At 39.9% G+C, this 18,926-nt stretch overlaps 2 protein-coding genes across 3 annotated transcripts; one reads left to right on the top strand and one right to left on the bottom strand.

Moving 5' to 3' along the window:
* Nucleotides 1–513: 513 nt before the first annotated feature.
* LOC120726564 (tetranectin-like) lies at nt 514–2,834 on the top strand. Its single transcript, XM_040020227.1, has 3 exons — nt 514–660; nt 772–870; nt 1,775–2,834. Exons 1-3 carry the CDS (start codon nt 564–566, stop codon nt 2,179–2,181), a joined length of 603 nt encoding a protein of 200 aa, XP_039876161.1. The 5' UTR covers nt 514–563; the 3' UTR covers nt 2,182–2,834.
* A 64-nt stretch (nt 2,835–2,898) lies between these two features.
* cdcp1b (CUB domain containing protein 1b) lies at nt 2,899–18,662 on the bottom strand. Of its 2 annotated transcripts, XM_040020222.1 has the most exons (13): nt 17,499–18,659; nt 14,942–15,160; nt 14,095–14,436; nt 13,360–13,566; nt 12,176–12,526; nt 10,886–11,098; nt 9,475–9,819; nt 8,451–8,810; nt 7,259–7,456; nt 6,593–6,952; nt 5,645–5,998; nt 5,476–5,557; nt 2,899–4,537 (listed from the first exon to the last, which is right to left on the bottom strand). In XM_040020222.1, exons 1-13 carry the CDS (start codon nt 17,560–17,562, stop codon nt 4,051–4,053), a joined length of 3,582 nt encoding a protein of 1,193 aa, XP_039876156.1. In that variant the 5' UTR covers nt 17,563–18,659; the 3' UTR covers nt 2,899–4,050. The 2 variants fall into 2 exon arrangements, with proteins under 2 accessions (XP_039876156.1, XP_039876157.1); XM_040020223.1 differs by lacking the exons at nt 10,886–11,098; nt 12,176–12,526 and having other exon boundaries at nt 17,499–18,662.
* Between the last annotated feature and the right edge of the window lie 264 nt (nt 18,663–18,926).

The following is an 18,926-nucleotide window of genomic DNA, read 5'->3' as shown; positions in this document are numbered from 1 at the left end:
GCGAAGTCTGAAACTAAAAAAAAGAAAATATCCTGCATCTCATCTACTAAAGGATCATAATGCACCTTCACTGCTGTCAAAAACATCTGCAGTAATAAAACTTACAGGTCAAATTTTAGCCATATGCTGTGGATGAAACTATAATAATTTGAGCCAGTAAAACTACAGCTGAGTTATGCAGGGTCTTATGCAACAGAAGAGTCGCTCTTTGTTTGTCTTTTTTATACACCTTCATGAAAGCTGCAGAGGGCTTATGTAATAGCTGCTTCACACTGTCTGGCCTCAGTCTGCAGGTCTACACCTGCTTTCCAGGCCTGGCTCTGGTTAGCCCTCAACCTCCACGTGAAGAGTCTGGAGCCAAAAGAAACGCACACATGCCATCCTTAAAGGCTTCTGAGGTTGGACTGTTATTCCTACAAACAGCACTTTCAGACTACATAATTTTTCCATCTTCTGGGGGATGAGAGGGAGTGTGTGAGAGGGACAAATAGAAAGAGAGAGGGAGGGAGATGGATAAATTGCAAGCGTCCACGTTGATTCAGCCTCATTCGACGGGTCTAACCATGGAGTTCAAAGGAGTGTGTGTGCTCCTAGGAGTGCTGCTGCTCGTAAGCTCCTCGCTTCAGCAGATTCCAACAAAGAAGAAGCCCATGAAAAAAGGTAGAGAGTCTTAAGAGTCTCCTCTTACTTAAAACACTCTAAAGCTGTTTGATCACTGAGTTTGCACAATTAACCTTTTCTAAAAAAAATTTCTTGTATGTCTGGAATCAGATACAACAAAGGATGCTGCTATTGTGCAATTACAGAAACGGATCGATGACATCGTCCAGGAGCTCAACCTACTGAAGGAACAGCAGGCTCTGCAAAGAGGTAAACCTGGTGTTTAAAACAGTTCATAGTTAAAACAGTCATCAAGAGAAGGCACTACCTGCACCGTCATGTGATAAAACCCTTAAGTGTACGAGTGTATGCAAGTTAACAGTGTATAACAGTCCTTGCTTACCTTGCTTTGGGGCCAGTTGTTAAATCTACCTTAAGACATTTGATATTTTATTAAAAAAATATGCATGCACTATAAACTAGCTGTCACATAATATTATTAATAAGACACAAAATATCAGAATTCTTGTTTTTAATCATTGTTTGATTTTTTTTAGGGTGCATGCATCTTATATGTTTTCAGTCAAGTCAGAGTAAGAATTTGCAGTACACACGTTCACTCCCTCTACCCATTTAGATTATTCAACATCAACTTATTTTATCCATTTTAGCCCGTTTATCTATATAACACTTGTTGACGTGTCCTCCTTCATAAACTGTGCTTGGGCTGATCCTAGTCACTGGTGATTGAAGGTGAATATGCCTTTAATATCACACCAGCAGAGTGGAGACAGACGCACTTCTTAGTCTCACTTCTGTCTGATATGGATTACAGTTGAGAGAACAAAATATGTATTTAAGTTGGATCCAATATCCTGAAGCATGCTTCAGTTAAACATAAGTGCAGATTAGATACATGTGGAGTCTTTAAAATGCCATATTTTAATCTGGAAAACACGTTTGCCCCGCTGTTCTGAACAGAAAATCATGTTTCTGGAAAACAAACACATACATTCTTTTTTTAAAGTTGTGTTCGCCATGATAACAAACCTACATTTTTCCTGCATGTCATTATCAAAAAAGTCCTCACAAAAACAAGAAAACATTAAAAAAAAAAAAAAGCATTTTACTGTTATTTTTTAACCATCAGTTCCTTTTTTTCTCCCCTCTGCAGTCTGTTTAAAAGGCAAAAAGATCAATGGCAAGTGTTTCTTGAGTGACCCTGTGAGGAAACGTTATCACACCGCCAGCGAAGACTGCAACGCCCTGGGCGGTGTCCTTGGCACACCTACATCCAAGGATGAGAACGATGAGCTCAGAGACTACGTCCGCCAAAGCATCGGCCCAGATGAGCAGGCGTGGCTGGGCATCAACGATATGGTAACCGAGGGCACCTGGATCGACCAGACCAGCAGCAGCATCACCTACAAAAACTGGGACACGTCCAACTTTAGGTCCCCCCAGCCAGACGGGAGCATGTCCCAGAACTGCGCTGTGCTGTCTGCAGCCTCCCAGGGGAAGTGGTTTGACGAGAACTGCCGCGACGAGAAGCCATCCGTGTGCCAGTTCAACATCGTTTGACCACATTTATCTCACCAGTGACTCTGCGTTTGCTTGGTTATAGCTGCTTTGTGTGTGTGTGTTTACTCTCACTGCAATGCTGCTTTTCTTTGCTATCCTAAAAGGGGTTCAAGCCAGCGGTTCCCAACTGGTTTTGCATCAGAACCAAAGTCTGATGTAGAAGTCACAATCAGTTGCATAAGAAGATGTTATTTTAGTCAAATGTGATGCTGCTGGTATGTAATTTTGCAGCGTTCCTGGTGTTTGGAATAAAAACAAGAAGAAGACCACAGTCCAGTTTGGAGTAAGCGAGAGATTGTGTGGCTGTACAAAGAAATAGCAAAGAAAACTGCATATCATTTTAGAAAAACATATAAGTTGAAATAACAATGTTCATGTGATTAAAAAAATAGTGTTTGGGTGCTGGCACCATCCACAAATTAAAAACTGCGTGTAACTCTCTGTTGTCCTCACACCTATCAACAGCAGTTCTGTGACTCACTGGCTGAGAACCACTGTTTTAAACTTCTTTTTAAATAGGACTTTAAAAAAAGCCAGAATTATGACTGATATAACTTTTTAATTTTTATAATAACTCAGTCTTCACTCGTTCCAGTTTGCTAGTCTTGTAGCCTGCGACCTGTAAAATTACCATCAATAAACTACAATGTCTATCCCTGTTTTGCTTTTTCCTGTTTTTCAGAAATTTGCTTTCCACAAAAAAAATTTGAAGATTAATTCTACAAAACTTGCAAGTCAGAAGACGTGCAGACTTTATTTAAAAATCGTCTGCAGTTTAGAAATGTCACATAAACCTGGCCTCTGCATTTGTTATTTCCGCTATGCTCCTTGGTAAACAGTAGCTGCGAATCTTCAGCAGTTCTTCCACACCCTCCTTCTCCTCACACTGTTTTTATAGTTGGAGTTCCTGCGGCTGAAACAGCTTTTTTTAGTGTCCAGCATGCAAAGAGGCCCATGTTTAAGCACAAGAGGGAAAATGAAACATCACTTCAGATGAGGTAATGATGGCCGTAAGGTCACGTAAGGCTACACCGCTTCCCCATCATACACTGACAATTTATTGAAAGTCAAAACAAAAACAAAACAATTCTGGTATGTACAGGCTAAGAAAAGGCAAATCTTAAAAAAATAAAATAAAAAAAATACTAGTCAACAAGATAAAAAACATTTACAAACAACAATAACGGATAATTTTCCATTTTCCATACTTTAAACAAGTTTTTAAAAAAAATAAAATAAAACCAAACAAACATTCAAGAAATAGTAGTTGCTGCTTTTTCTGTCTGGGAGTAAGATGAAAAGATTGTGAGCCATATCTCTGGGATCAAGAATCCTTAATAAAAAGCTATGGGACAATTACATAAAGCAGCTAAAAAAAAAAAAAAAAAAAAAAAAAAAAGAACCAATCAACAGCTCATGTTGGAACTACATGAGCCAATCGTGTGCTTTCACACTGAGGTTCATGGCTGCCTCAACACTGCAGTAAGTATACTTTTTGCTTTTCTCTACTAACTGCATTTGTCTAGAGCTGCGATGGGTCGAGCCAGATGTGTTCCTTATGTCTGAGCCATTAGTGAGACCACAATGTTATGAAACGTTGCACAAGCATAAAGGAAAAGCTTTTGTACATGCACTCTTTGTATCCCAGGGACGTTATTTTCCAGACTTTTAAAAACAGGGCTCACTGCTTTCACTCTTGGATCTCTAGAGCAGACTGAGTTCTACCAAATACCGCTTAGACATATAAGCTCAGACTCCCTGAGTATAGTCACAGCACAGACACGTGCATGAGTACCCCTTGGCAGATACTTGGTGCTGTAAGGAGGATTTTGTAATAGCAGTTCATTGAATGGCTGTGGTCCTGACACACTACAAATAGTCATCCGGTATGGGCTCCATATCAGCAGCAGAGAGTCGGATGGTGTTTATGTCCCCTGTGGTCTTGAATGTGTATAGCTCATTGTCAATCATCCTGCGGTCCTGGAAGCCGAGGCTGTCCTGTCGGTTGATGGGAGTACGTGGACGGGATGGTATGAAAGTCTCAGAGGGATCCATAAACGTATTGTCCCCGGGCTGTGGATCTGGTTCTTTAATGACAGGCAGCGCTCCATCAGCGGGGCCTGTGAAAGTGCGGTAGGTGTCTGTCTGAATGCCGTTATACTGGTCTGGAAACGCCTCGCCGTGGCTGGAGTTACTCAGCAGATGGCCATAGACCATCGTTTCATCTATGGAGTCATAGACGTGAGATTCATTTTCAGATCTGGTTTTGGTGAAGTGCATGTCAGATGGCCGGAAGATATTCCCTTTGGGCATGTATATGGACGATCCCCTGTTCCTTTTTTGATTTTTCTTTTTCCTGTTTGAAAAGATGAAGACAAACCAAAGGTTTATGGTCTAATAATGCCACTATGAGAGACTATGCATAAAAATGTCTGCAAATTTTTTTGTTTGTTTGTTTAAACTTAAATTCACTGGTTTTGCACAGAGGCAAAATTATAAAATGTGTCCATATACTTTGGACTTAACTGTGTGTATATATCAGCAGAAACAGCAAATCAATGGTTTATCTTACAGCAGCTGCATTGTTCATATTTATTTTACACTAATATGTCATGACTGCAAAAATAAAAGTTGGTATTAAAAGTGGTTTGTGTTCTAATTTGGGCAAAAACAACTTTAAAAAATATATAAAGAAAATATAAAGTAGATAAAAAAAAGATCAAAAACTAGGTAATTTTAAGGATGGCTCAGTATCTACTCTGAGATTAAGCACATCGTTACTGATAAATTTAATCACAATGAGAAAAAGTAGAACAAAAAAATTGGGGTAGTGGATGTGGTTTATGTAAAAAAAAAAAAAAAAAAAAGGGGTCATTTTAGACAATTGCTTGGTGGTTGCCAGGCAACAGGATGGCCATGCATAATTCAGCTTTTGTGGATTTAAATGACATGTTACTGTTATGAAATAAAAGTGATATAATGCTTTTATGATGTGTTTTTTGCATAATTGCAAAAAAAAAAAGTAGTACTTTTAGCCATTTTGCAAGGTGGTTTCTAGGCAACATGATAACTGCGTAAAATCTGACGTATATAAGAACCTTCAGCGGCTGAAGATGTACCTGTATGCTAAGTTTGGCTGCTCAACTCCTGATGGTCTAGAAGGAGTTTGCAGCCAAAGAAACGAACAAACAAACAAACAAAAAACCAGACACACAGACAGATTTCTTTCTAACTAACACAGCCTAGTCTCAGGCATTTTTTAGGCTACCAGCGTTTTGCTGCAGGTGTACTCACTTTGTGACAATGCATACAACAGCTAGCACTAGAAGCAAAAACAAAATAGCTCCTGATATCCCAAGGACGATAGGTAAGAAATCTGTGGAGGAACAAAGCAAACACTGATTAGATTTATGCCTCTAAGATGTTTTGTGTATGTGAATGTGCAACAGTGATAACTGCTTACTCTGCTTCCTCTGCAGATTGATTGTGGTCAGTGCACTAAATTGACGAGTCTCTGGTTCACAGTTGGACATGTTGAGATAGAAACTTTCACCCACCAACTGTTCCACCACCGGCGGATCATTTTCTGAAATACTTAGTTTCAGCTCTCTGTTCTCTATCGTCCTCACATCGATTCCTGTGTGTCCCTCTTTACATTGAGGCTGTGTGACGTTAAAATTGAGCTGTGCTTTGTACTGGTTGGGGAGCGTGACGATCCAGCTTAGGGTGCGGTAAGATTTCATACCCTGAGGCCAGTTGGGGGTCGCCAGCAGTGTTGGAGACATCGTGTCAGGACTGACCGTGTAAATAATGGTCTCTGAAAGAGGGAAGGAATTCATATCAAGTCTAAATCCTGGGTGTTTTATAAATGGAAAAAAAAAAAAAAAAAAAACCCCAAAAAAAACCCCATCTGTGGTGCAACACTGCCTCTGCGTGGAATTTTAAAGTACAATAGCAGCGTACTGCAGCATGTTGTTGTTTAGTCTCTCAAATAAGTTATTTTGTTCATTAACTAATTATTGATTCAAATTTCCTTCATCTTAAGGTAATTCTTTAAAATGACTTCTTTAACCAAACTCAAACAACAGAAGACTACAGAACATACTGGATGATAAAACTAGTCACTTTTTACAGATTAGCTCATGATTCAGGTCATTCTCACTTTTGAGTCCTTTTAAATGTTGAATTTGGCTTCTATTATATTTACCAAGCACGACTGCAATGTTTTAAAACAGTCAGACAACAAATAAATGAAGCCATTATCGGGAAAAAAAAAAATCATAATGACCAGTTATCAGCATTTCTTCTAAATAATATAAATATGCCTGGGCCTGGGTTTTTAGTAAAAAAAAAAAAAAAAAAAAAAAAAAAAACCCAGGCGGGAGCCCAACAATACATTTTGACATTTTACCTGTGATCTCCTCGCTGACGCTGATATTGAGGAAAGACCCCGTCATCCTGCTTAACTGCTGTGCCGGAGCTGTGATGGAGATGTTGGCGTGCACTTGGATTTTTTGGATTACGCCATCAAAGCAGAAATTTCCAACAAAATTGCTACCCTCTTCTTCTGCCAAGTGCAGAGAAAAAGGCTCTTTACACTCCTGGCTGGGCAGGGACTGCCGCAGACTTCCTTTTGGTGACACCAGGTCCCACGTTTTGGTTTCGGGGATGTTGAGGTGCCAGGTGAAGCTGTTGAGGGGCATTGGCAGGCAAGGCTCCATTGTGGACACAGAAAGTGTAGTCACGGGGCACGATTCTGTGTTCTTGCAGTCTGTCATTCAAAAGCATGAAGTGAGATGCATGATATTAAGTTTCCAAATAAAGCACAACTTAAATAGTAAACTTTTTTGTTGTTGTTGCAAAAGTTCTTATTTAAACCAACAGAAGGACTCTTGATGAGCTTTTCTTTGAAGTCTCAGAAATAAAGCTAATAAACATTTTTCTCAAAATATCAGTCTATCCTTTTAGACTTTAAATCGACTATTTAACTTAGATTTAATCTTTTCTATACCCAGGAAACAGAGATAGATCTACTGTCATGTATAAGAAAACACATTTCAGGAATGAGAACTCTCACCAATAACTTTTTTGGCAGTCAGGCGTATGTCTTCATTTGGGCAGTCGAGGAAGGACAGTTTGGCTATTGATCCCGCAGCCACATTTATCTTCTCTTTAACCTCAGAGTTGATGCTGATCTCACAGTAGGAGTCAGAATTTAGATTCTCAATCTGCAGGGACACTCCCGGGTCTTTGGTTAGATCCACGGTGCACAAAACTAAAATGCAAATAAAAATAATACATATAGATAAAGATAAAGGTAATATATTCAATAAAAATAAATACAAATAAATAAAAACAAAACATGAAAAAAAATAATTTTTCCCCATCCAGATGTGAAAATAATGTGGGACATGACAAAGCAGAGACACCATACTTCTTCTATCCATTCATCTATTTTCTTTGGCTTATCTGTGGTCACAGCAGGAGTTGGAGCTCATCAGAGCTGTCATAAGGTCAGATATGGGCTACACCTTGGACAGGGTAGCAGTCTATATGGCTAACATGGAGACAACCATTCACTCTCGCATTCACACCAATTTAGAATCACTAATTCAGCTAAGACACATGCCTTTGGAGGCTGGAGTGCCCAGAGAGAATCACACAGAAAGTGCTCAGCTGACCGGCGGATTCAAAAACCTCCTTGCTGTGAGGCGTCTATCAAATGGACACTAAAATTTGTTCTCTTCACATCCTCATAGGCATCGTAACATTTTGCCACATTGTCTCCAGACTCGTTTACGCTCATCTCATGTCATCTGTTGATGACACATATGAATGTACCATCGTGAAGGACTACACTGCACTACCTGTGTAAACCTGAACAGGCTTCAGATTTGCTGAAGAATTTTGTTCCCAAATTCACAATGAAAACATTCAGTGTGCAAACAAAATGCCTGTTTAGATTCGGACCCTTTCTACTATGACTTCACTGTAATGGGTTGTTGATAAAAGTGTTACACAGTCTCCATTTTATCTATATTTTGGTGTTAACATGATACTTGCATAACGTAATGAACTTAAGTTTAAATAAATGGAATTTTTGCCCATACAAATTCCATAAACCAATCGAAAAACATAAATAATTACATTACAATATCTACCATAGTTAAAGGAAATGACAGTCGTGTGATAGACACATAAAATAGCTTGATGTTTAAAAAAAACAAAACTGTGTACGAGTCCCAGCTGTTTATGTTTTAACACTGTACCTGGACGGCCGCTCCTCACCACAGAGACGCTGTAGTTCAGCGTGAGACCTGGCAGCGTCGTGTTGGTTTGACAGTTTGTCAGCACCATGTTGAAGTTGCCCTGTTGATGCTCCGGCTGAGGATCCTTTAGGGCTTTGGTTACCGTCTTGGCCCCTGCCTGATACTCCACCGTCACCTCTCCATTGTTGAGGCACTCGGGGGGTGTGACGTGATCAAAGAGCACGGTGTAGTTGTGCATCCCGGGCACCGTGAAGCTCCACTGCATCTGCATGTTGTCAGGGAAGTCTCGAGGAAAGTTAGCTGTCACGAGTGTTGTGTCCGATACACCTCGTGGTAGGTTGACCCCCACTATCGCGATCACTAAGAGAATTAAAAAAAAAAAAAAAAAAAAAAAAGCAGCGGACACTGAAGTTAGAAAAATCAAGATTTCATAATATTTCATAAAATTTTAGAACACAAAAACTCAAAACATTAATTCTAACCTTTTGCTTTTCTAAATTTTTGCTGTTGTAGTTATGCATTCTTTATGATTAAACAATTCTTTATGTTTGTGAAGTAAAACAGTGAGCAATTTTGGATACTCTGACTGTCCTATAATTTATACAAATGTATTAATACCGAAAGTTGACTAGGATATATAAACACCAGGTCAGTGTTATAAATCCCCATTGCTTTGCAAGTTATTTGGACACTCCTGTGATTCACCTGGTAGAACAGGCAACCTGAATGCTTAAGGCCTTGCAGCAGTATTTTGGATTCATCCCAGACTATGCTGCATTTTTTTGTCTACTCTGTGCTGCCCTATTTGAATTAATCTATAAACAAAAAAAATAAAAGCAATTCATTTAAAAAAAAAAAAAAAGCCCAGATTTTCATGGAAAACGTAACATTTTACAAGTGGCAATATGAGACTATTAACCATGGTAATGTTCCTAAAAAGTGTTTCATTATAAGTTCTCTACTCAATGATTTATTGTGCTGTCTGTCTTGTCTGAGGTTTTTTTGTAGATATAAAATGACTCACTGTTTGTCTCAGGCCCGCGACTGAGTTTGAATTCAAAAGGATCCATCTTTGCATTCGCTGGCACCTTTAGAGACACGCAGCCCTTGTAGCGACCCTGGATGGTGGTCACAGATCCTCCTCTGCAGAAGGTACCAATATTTGCCCGCCAGGGTGAATAGATAATAAAAGAGTACTTGTGCTCATCCGGGCATGTCTCCTCACTGGAAATCTGTCTCAGTCCCTGTTCTGGGAAGTCCAGTTGGAATGTGTGAGTGAAATTAGTTTTCAAGTACCACTCGAAGGTCCGGTTGAACTCTGGGAACACCGAGGACTCGGCCTGAACCGGGTCACCAGAGAACGGGGCGTCTGTCCAGATACAGATAAAACAAAAGAGATGGTGAGTTTCCAATGGCTTTCCCCCCCTCACTCTCCAACCTTTCTCCAGGTATCTCAGGCTCTGGAGGTTAAGTTGATTCTACTACACGCTCCCAGTCTTTACCATTTCCATTGTACACTAGTTCTATTCTGATAAGCACACAGCAATGTTTAAACGTCTAATGCGACATATGTCAGTCATAGCACAAAGTCCACTTGCATTAATTTTTTTTAAACCTTCAGCTTTGTCTTTACCTGCAATCACTGTTAGCTTTAGCACCTCTTCATGTGTAAATTATGTCTAATCAGCTTATGACTGCTTTAAAAATTTAAACATGCATTTACTTTCTGTCATGTACATTTATAGGCCACTTCATTAGATACACCTACAACTGCTCTTTAATGCAAATATCTAATAAGTCAATCACATGGCAGCAACTCAGTGAATTTGGGCAAGTAGACCTATACGATGATCAAAACGACTTGCTGAAGTTCAAACTGAACAGAATGGGGAGGAAAGGTAATTTAAGTGGCTTTGAATGTGGTATTATTTTTGTGTCAGATAGGCTGGTCTGAGTATTTTCGAAACTGCTAATCTGCTGGGATTTTCCCACAAAACCATCGAAAAACAGATAATATACGGTGAGTATCAATGTCTTTTCGGTGCCAGAGGTCAGATAAAAATGACCAGCTTCAGTTAAAACGAATGCGGAAATATGCAGCGACTGTGCAAATCAACTATGACACATCAATTTTGGGACTAAATCTGTTAGGAATGTTTCCAGCACTATGTTTCAGAAAAGCTAATAAGCTAATCAGCTCATCATATATTTTGTTCACATGGTCATTTACAGGCGCAGAATGCTCCTTAGGTATCTCATGAAAACTAGATGATACCCCCCACGGAGGATTCCCCAAGCTGGCCAATCATGAGAAAGTGTCCTTTTAGATAGGAGATGTTAAAGAAACCAAAGCTAAACTGATGGATTGCACAAATTTACAGTCTTAGACAAATTAGACCTTAAGACCTGACTTCACATATTTTAACTCTACATACCAATTTCTCTGTTGACCTCCACACTGAAGACATCTTGAGGTCGAGGGCAGGTAAACTCTACTGAGACGTTGCAAGGAGCAAACAGTTTTAGGGTTTCAGGGTAGCATTTGTAAGGCGCCATCTGACACACGTTGCAGTCGAGCTCTTGATTCACCTTCGTGATGATAATTTTGGTTTTCTTGATTTCAGAGGCCACAGACATCATTCTGCTAGCTAAAAACAAAAGGTGCACAAGATGGTGAGATGCTGATCCAGCTGAAGATAATTCAGCTCTATACTAGTCTGATAAAATATTCATATTAGACAGACATGAAATAATTTACGGGTGGTTTATAGTTGTGACCAGGAGTTTATATGCTCTCATGAGCATAAATGCACTGGCAATTTGGGGTTTTAATGATTTCTTGGAACAGTTCCTTTTCTAGGGTGGAATAATTGGACAACATACATCTTTAATTACTTTAAAAAACAAGAATTGGGTGCACAAGTTTGAATTTATTTAGGATTTTCTATCATCCACACAGGGTCAAAAGTATACTTATAAGATCAAATGTATACATACACTCCTACTAATATTTGGTTAAATTACTCTTTTCATGTTTAACCTAAACCAGATGCTTTTGGTTTCCATCAATAAGCTTCTGGCACAAATCTGTCTGGATATCTGACCACTGTTCATGGCAGAATTGGTAGAAGTGTGTTGGAGTGCATGGAAACTCCTAATCACAACTTTACATCATTAACACCTTTAAGCCAAATCAGTTCAAGAAAACACTGCTGGTCAAATATTCTTATAAAACGAAACATTTCCAACAGCCTCAGCAGACCTTTAACGAAATAAAATAGAAAACTAATATTATGCTATTTGTGGTTAAATTAAGAAGGGAGACATAAATATATTTATAGTTGATTTTTCATAAAAACATAATTAACATTCTACTTATTATTTATTTATTTGTTTTCACACAAAATTTAATCAGGTATAGCATATAATTTATTTTAGTATAACTTTTTAACATTTGGCTGGGGACAAGAAACAAAGCTTAGCTTTGCTTTCCCTATTAATCAATGTCCAAGTCAAATATATACAGATTACAGTAACTACATTTGAGTTATAGGTCCTTAGCTGCAACTGTATAAAGAGGCCATGATTGAATCATTACCATTTTAAAGGATTTATCAGCCATTGTTAAGGATATGTCTCCATAAATATGTGCTATGATGTTTTTTCTTTATATAAAATGAATAAAACGTCTTCCTCTGCGGGTTCTAGAAAGTGTTCAAACTTGCCTCTCTCTGTTGCTTTGACATTAAATGCTGCCGACTCCAGTTTTTCTCCTTTGGGCACTTCAATAGTCACAGTCGTTGCTCCAAGCAGATTCAGATGAGACACTGTCCCGCCTTTGCAGTAGTTGTTACTTTGAATTTCGCCACTGTGTTTAATTGTACTCACTGAGTACTGATAGTCATCTGGGCAGGTCACCCCTGCAGAAATCTCCTTCAAACCACCACCAGGAAAGTCCAGAGTTAATACAGTACTCTCTGGGACACTGATGTCCCACGTCAAGGATCTTTTGAAGGCATTAAGTTGGTCGGGAACAATTTCTGCTGCAGAAGGTTTGCAGGAAGTTTTGGTGCATTCTGGATGAAGAAATTAGGAAATATTTTAATTTCACATGATGGCTGAGGAGGATGAAATGTGAAGTTTTCCATCAATGAGAGCAATGCCAAAGTAAATGTAGAAATACATGCAGAAAAAACATTATAGATAAATGCGCAAAAGTAGTATTTTTGCAACAAGCTGATTCCTAAAGTGCTATTAGTCAAAAACTTGGCAGCATGCTGCACAGTGTGTTCTAAAGAAATGTGAGGAAACTGGGTAACTTGGGATAAAATAAGTGGAAGTGGAAGGTCTAAAAAAAAAAAATCCCAATCAGACAAACAAACAAAAAACTACAGTGGATGAATAGTATCTGAAGGTCATGTCCAGCAAAGACCTGAAACAAGATTTGAGAGATCTGGCTCTCCGGTTGATCCGTCTACTGTTCAGAAATGGCCTCAGTGGAAGAGTAGCTATCAAGAAGCCATTCTTAAAGCAGCGATACAGGGATAAAAGGCTGAAGTATAACAAATTACACAAGCACTTGTTTGAAAATCATTGTAGGTCTTATGGAGTGATGAATCCAGATTTGAAAATTTTAGTTTAAATCGCTGTCAATATGTACGGAGGAGGTCATGAGGGCGGTACAACAGTGAGCATCTACAGCCATCTGTAAAACACGGCGGAGGCTCTGTCATGGCTCGGGGCTGGATTTCAGCCAGTGGTGTTGGAGATGTCGTCAACATCGATAGAATTATTAAGAGAACAAATGTTGATCCACCATGCAATACCTTTTGGAAAGTAACTCATTGGCTTGATTTTTTAACCTTTATTAGTATATTAATTTATTTGTCACAGCTCCAGCAGCTCTCACCTATTGTCTTTTTTATCTTCACATTGAACCCTTCTTGTGGTTTCGGGCAGCTGAACACCACTGACAGTTTCTCAACATTGTTCAGCGTCTTTTCCGTGCTGCAGGTGAGAGTGGGGCCTTCAGCGGTGCACACTTCACACACCGATTCCTTCGGGTCCCGGCTGAGGACCATGGTCGTGCTGGAATCAACGCTTATGACCTCAGTTTCTAAACAGAGTGAAACGCAGAGTGAGACAGAGGCCAGGGTTGAGTTGCACCAGCTGTTAGCCAATCCCTTCACAGGGTCCTTGTAATAGAGTCCACCATTAAAGCTTTAATTCAATTACTCACTTTTGCCTTTAGTGATGGATGGAAAAACTATGAAGTGTGCTGCCACCAATGGCCAGCTTGGCTCTGTCTACCAGCACCATTAAACCCCACTATAATCTAATATCTTCAGACCCACAAATGGCAAATTACAGGCTTTATCTTCTTTGTTCACACAAATCATCCGCAAGTAGCAAGAAATCTATTTCTATGAAAGACTGAATGCAAATAGGAAATAGGAAATATTTAGAGCAAATGCACACAGTTAAATCATTTTTTTTAAATCTGACCGATTTTTGGTGACTCATTTTAAAAGTTTTAAGCTATAATTGGGTTACTTAACAGGTGGTGCCGCTCCAGTTAAACCCAGCATTAATCCTATGGAGCTTCTAATTAAAAGAGAGTCTATATTTAGCAAACAGTTCTTACTCAGTTGTGTGACGGAGGTCTGAAACAGCTCACTGACCACCTGAGCCTTTGGTTTCACTTGCAGAGACACGACAGCTGGATTGATCAGATACAAACTTTTCACAGAACCGCCTCGACAGTACTGAGTCTGGGCCTTGCTGCTGGCTATGGATGTGGACACAGAGAGCTGATGTCCATCTGAGCATGGCTGTGATGTGTCCGTCAGCCCTCCTTCGATGATGCTCAGGCGCACGACTGTGTCCTGAGCTGCATTCAGATTCCAGGTGAAGATTCTGGCAAAGTTAGTCAGGATGGATGGTTGAGTTTGCAGAGTTGGTGGGCTGCAGGCATTCTCAGTGCATTCTGGATTTCAGTCGAAGACAAGAAAAGATGCACAGATGGGTTAAAAAAAAAAAAAAAAAAAAAAAAAAAAAAAAAAAAAGGTACTCACACCTTAATTATGCTTAATCTGCATAACACTGAAAATGTCTTTAGAAAAATTAGTAAATGAAAAACCGTAGATGCCACTGCTATATCTAAATGGATTTGCATTCGAGCTTTGAGCTTCTATCACAATAGAAATAACCACCAATTGACTTGACTGGGGAAAAAGAAATTGTTTTCTGAGGATTAATTAGAAGCAAATTAAAAAATACAAAATAATAATGGAAAGTCTCAATGCAATAAAATGTCAGGGTAGGAAAAAGCTGTGAAAGTAGAGGCTCCTGCACAGTGGTTTTTTACATCAACGAATTATCTATCCTTGAAGCTATGATTAGACCAAATGAATACTTACTCTACATTTGCCTTCAAAGGGATAAAACACTTTAAACGAGGTCTGATCGAAGCTGAACGTGAGTAAACTCACCGATGGAGTGAGCAATCGTCACAGTGTAAGACTGCTCGACAGGCTGGGGGCAGGAAAACTCCAGTGTGGTCTCAACTTCAGGTACCAGAGAGAGAGAGGAGTGGCAGGAAAGCTGTGTGCTGTTCACCTTGCTGACGATACACACAAAACATTTTGGCTGCTCGGTGGACACTGTCACATTCAAGCCTTTGTCTGGTCGAACGACCTCCTTCTGGGATTCTGGAAATCAGATCCAATAATGTGAATATGCTGTAAACTAATCTTAAGAGAAGATCAACAAATGCATAGCTCTACAGGGATAATTATATCAGACTTTAGTCACTTTGGTTCACCCTGAAAGATAAGATCCCATAAAATGTACACATTCATGTCCACCAGATGATGTATTTTTCCCTAAAAAGCCACAGTCAGATTCAGATTAGTTTATTTTTTATATCTATGACCAAATACTTGTGGTCTTAATGATATATAAAAGAAACAAACACATCCTTAAACAGTCCAGCTGATTTTTCTGTTCATGCCTGAGCAAACACAGCAGCTCCAGGCACACCTATTCCCATGCACTGAAGTAGCAGACAAGCGCAAATTAACTGAATTTCGATAAACGTGAGTCACCTAGTGAGTAAAGAGAGGGTGAACCAGTTTTAAAAAGCATAATGAGGTGACTCTCCCGTTGTTTTCTCCTGAGAATGTTTTTCTAACTCTGGGAGAAGCAGTTTTTCTCCACAGTAGCAAGGCTTTTAAACCAGATGTGGTTACAGGTGTTGTTTTTGGTGGTCTTTTCTATTTAATCATCCTGTTTCCACAAACTTCTGTGCCATTTCTACAGTTCCTGACGTCAACATTGCATAATTTTGGCACATTCTTTGCCTGCACGTTCATGCTAGTCTATCCCAGAGGTTACTCTACTCTGCTGGAATTAGATCTGGTGACTGGGGATGCCACTTCATCATGACTGCTTTCATGATCGTGCTCAGAAGCTACTTTTCTTGGTGACTTGGTGTGTTAACATGATGCAAGCAGCTACTGGAATATTGTAACCTGCAGCCATTCTGGTATGAACACAGTTGGCAAAAATACCACAAATGATCAAAGTGCGTCAAAAACACCATCCCCACATCACCAGCCCGGACTGGTGACTAAAGGCAGGCTGGGTCACTGGATTCACGCTGCTGATGCCAAATAGTGACCTTACCATCAGCCATGTAAAGAGTAAAATCTGGAGACTGTGGTGCTGAAAGCCCCTGGAGATCAGTGAGCCCAGATGGGCTCAAACCAGCTCATTAGGCACCAACAATACTCTCTCATTATAAATGTTTTCCCCATTCTGATGTTTAAAGTTAACTGCAGCTCATGACCTACACTGAGGTGCAGCTACATGACTAGCTGGTTGATTAGATAAGAGTATGAATAGGAAGGTGCACAAGTAACACACTCCATGTGAATATTTTCTAACGTATGCAAATAATCAGGGAAGTTCACACACCCTCATATATTACAAAGCACACTTATTCCTACAGTTACAAACTTACTGCCCTGCTTCCCATCCTCTGCAAATATCAGAACTCTTCTCTTAACTTCTTTATTTTCTGCCTGTTATTTACTTTCACCAGACTCTGCGAAATGCGGATTGACCTACTTCCTGATTTATCCTTATTTCACATCAGTTCTATGAATGGAATTCAAGAAATTCCACATTTACTCACATACCCTGCTACTCTGAATGAGGTGAAACCCTCACATGTGCAATCACATAATAATCCCTGCCTGGACCATATCTGCTAAAAACATCAAGAAACCTAATACTAAACATACAATCTAGGATTTAAAACCAAAACAAGCGATAAAATAAATATATTTAATTAATCCTCACTCTCAAAGCAGTGAGCATAGTGTTACCTCTTCCTCTCTCTCAAGCTAAAGCAAAATAAAGTCCTTCTTTAACCTGAACCTGTAACAACTAGTCCACAAAGGGCTTCTTGCAACCGTAAACAGTGGGTGTGTTGAGAACGTCACACCGTCCAAAGTTATATAGAAGTCATTTTATAAATATGATAAAAACCCTTTTTTAAAGTTAAACTTGCTGATGATGATTTCAACCCACAAAACCGGGAAGTTTACATCTAGCATAAAACGATTATTTAAAAACAAAAAAAACGAGCAACAGATTGTTGGTCAATCATTAATGAAGTCGTGATGAATTCATGCCTCCAGGAAGCTCCATAAATGCCTCATAAACCTTTTTGAAAATGGAGGTCTGGAAGTGGGAGCGATGAGTGGAAACGCGCTCCAGCCTCAGTCATGTCTGAGCTGCCTTTAATGCTCGTTATTATCCTATCATTTATTGACACGGAGCTTTAAGCACAGCTTCGCTTGAGTGCATCTTTACAGCAGCTCAGCGCGCGCTCCTCTCAGCTGTGTTTTTGACCCATTTGGCGCACGAACGCGAAAAGAAGCCACGCTTTTGACACGAGGACGTTTCGTGTTTTGTTTTGAAGATACACGTAGATTCAACAAACAACACAAAATACTGAATGAGGTCGTTTTTTCCCCTCACCTGATGAATCCAAGACTGCCAGAAACAGAAGCGCCAGGAGAGCGCAGGTCCTGCAGAGCCACATGTCCTCAAAAAAATAATAAAAATAAATAAAATAAAAGCAAAATAATTTTAAATGATTGTTTTTGTAAGTTAAAAAGATAATCTAAAATCGCCGCCTCTCTTTCAGATACAGCTTACAGCTGCATTTCCAAACGTTACAACAACAGCAGCAGCGTCGCTGACAGCCACTTCCTGCTCACGAACACTTGCGCGCAGCTGCACAGAAGAGGGCGTGGACCGCAGGTAGAGTACCTGTCCAAACTTGACAGGAAGAGCAGGCCCTGCCGCTGTGCCTTTAAGCAGGAACACTGCAGCGATAGCGCACGCAGTCCGGACTCTTAGATTAAGACGCGGGTCCTCTTCTGACTTCCCTTGCACTGTGTGGGACAATGAGCGCCCTATTTATAAGCAGCCAAACATGCCAAAGATTGTTGGCATCGTGCTGTGTAACCCCCCAAAATGTGGCAGACGAAGGGTGTGGAAGCAGAGCCCAGAGCATAAGCAAACCTCGTTGCATCATAGCTGATAAATATACTGATAGACAGAAGTAGTCTGAATGATTAGAAATATTAAAGCTTCAGAAGGAATATTAGTGAGAAGCAAAACAGGCTTAAATCAGGTTGTTCCTGGTCAGCTGGAATTTCCATTTTGTAAAATGGAGATGGAAATGTGATTAACTGTGCGTAAGACAGCGTCTGCACAGCACTCCCGCAGTTGCAGAGACTGCCTCCTGCCTCCACACGCCTCGTGACGCAGACATTCCTGCACAGAAACATACCTGAGGGCTAGACAGCTCACAAACACACATCCAGGTACTGCTATTTGAGTCAAAATGCCTGAATTCAACCTTCAGGCATTTTTGACGTATATGAACCCTAACCTCTACATCATGACAACACACTGGATTACACAAAGTTTTTAAAAAACAGTACACACACACACGCGCGCGCGCGCAACCAACATACAAACGACATGCAAGGTTTTTGGTGAACCAGTCTGACAGCTAGGAGAGTGGGCGTTGTGATGGAAGCAGACAGCTTCACAAGAGGACCTCAGTGAGGAATCAGCAGCTGTCAGACGCCCCCTCCCTCCATCCCTCCCATGCTCCAACTGTAACCGTAGATCCAAAACACGAGCTGCATGAGTTTCTGTTCTTTATTCTCTCTGCGTGGAAGCTAATGGAGACACACAAGCAACTTTAAATGACCTGCTGTAATACACTTACAATATAATAACAAGCTGTCATTGTCAATTGGAAAGATTAAAGACTTTAAAATAAAAGAGGAGGATTAAGGACCAAATATTAAAGGTTAATAAGTGTAAAGAGCCACTTAAAAAAACAAACAAACAGATCTCTATCGGTCAGTTACAACCAGTCGGTGTTTA

This window comes from Simochromis diagramma, unplaced genomic scaffold (genome assembly GCF_900408965.1).
Source record: "Simochromis diagramma unplaced genomic scaffold, fSimDia1.1 OVJJ01000753.1, whole genome shotgun sequence".
Classification (NCBI taxonomy): domain Eukaryota; kingdom Metazoa; phylum Chordata; class Actinopteri; order Cichliformes; family Cichlidae; genus Simochromis; species Simochromis diagramma.
This window is presented reverse-complemented; position numbering and strand designations above follow the sequence as displayed.

Bases quoted from the DNA above. Each gene is read 5' to 3' on its own strand.
- LOC120726564 (XM_040020227.1), top strand. From the start codon at position 564: ATGGAGTTCAAAGGAGTGTGTGTGCTCCTAGGAGTGCTGCTGCTCGTA. The intron at 661-771 runs GTAGAGAGTCTT...GTCTGGAATCAG, and splicing joins GAAGAAGCCCATGAAAAAAG to ATACAACAAAGGATGCTGCT. The intron at 871-1,774 runs GTAAACCTGGTG...TCCCCTCTGCAG, and splicing joins ACAGCAGGCTCTGCAAAGAG to TCTGTTTAAAAGGCAAAAAG.
- cdcp1b (XM_040020222.1), bottom strand. From the start codon at position 17,562: ATGTGGCTCTGCAGGACCTGCGCTCTCCTGGCGCTTCTGTTTCTGGCA. The intron at 13,567-14,094 runs GTAAGAACTGTT...CACTCTGTTTAG, and splicing joins GACCTCCGTCACACAACTGA to AAACTGAGGTCATAAGCGTT. The intron at 5,999-6,592 runs GTAAAATGTCAA...TCCCTCTTTCAG, and splicing joins CGTCAGCGAGGAGATCACAG to AGACCATTATTTACACGGTC.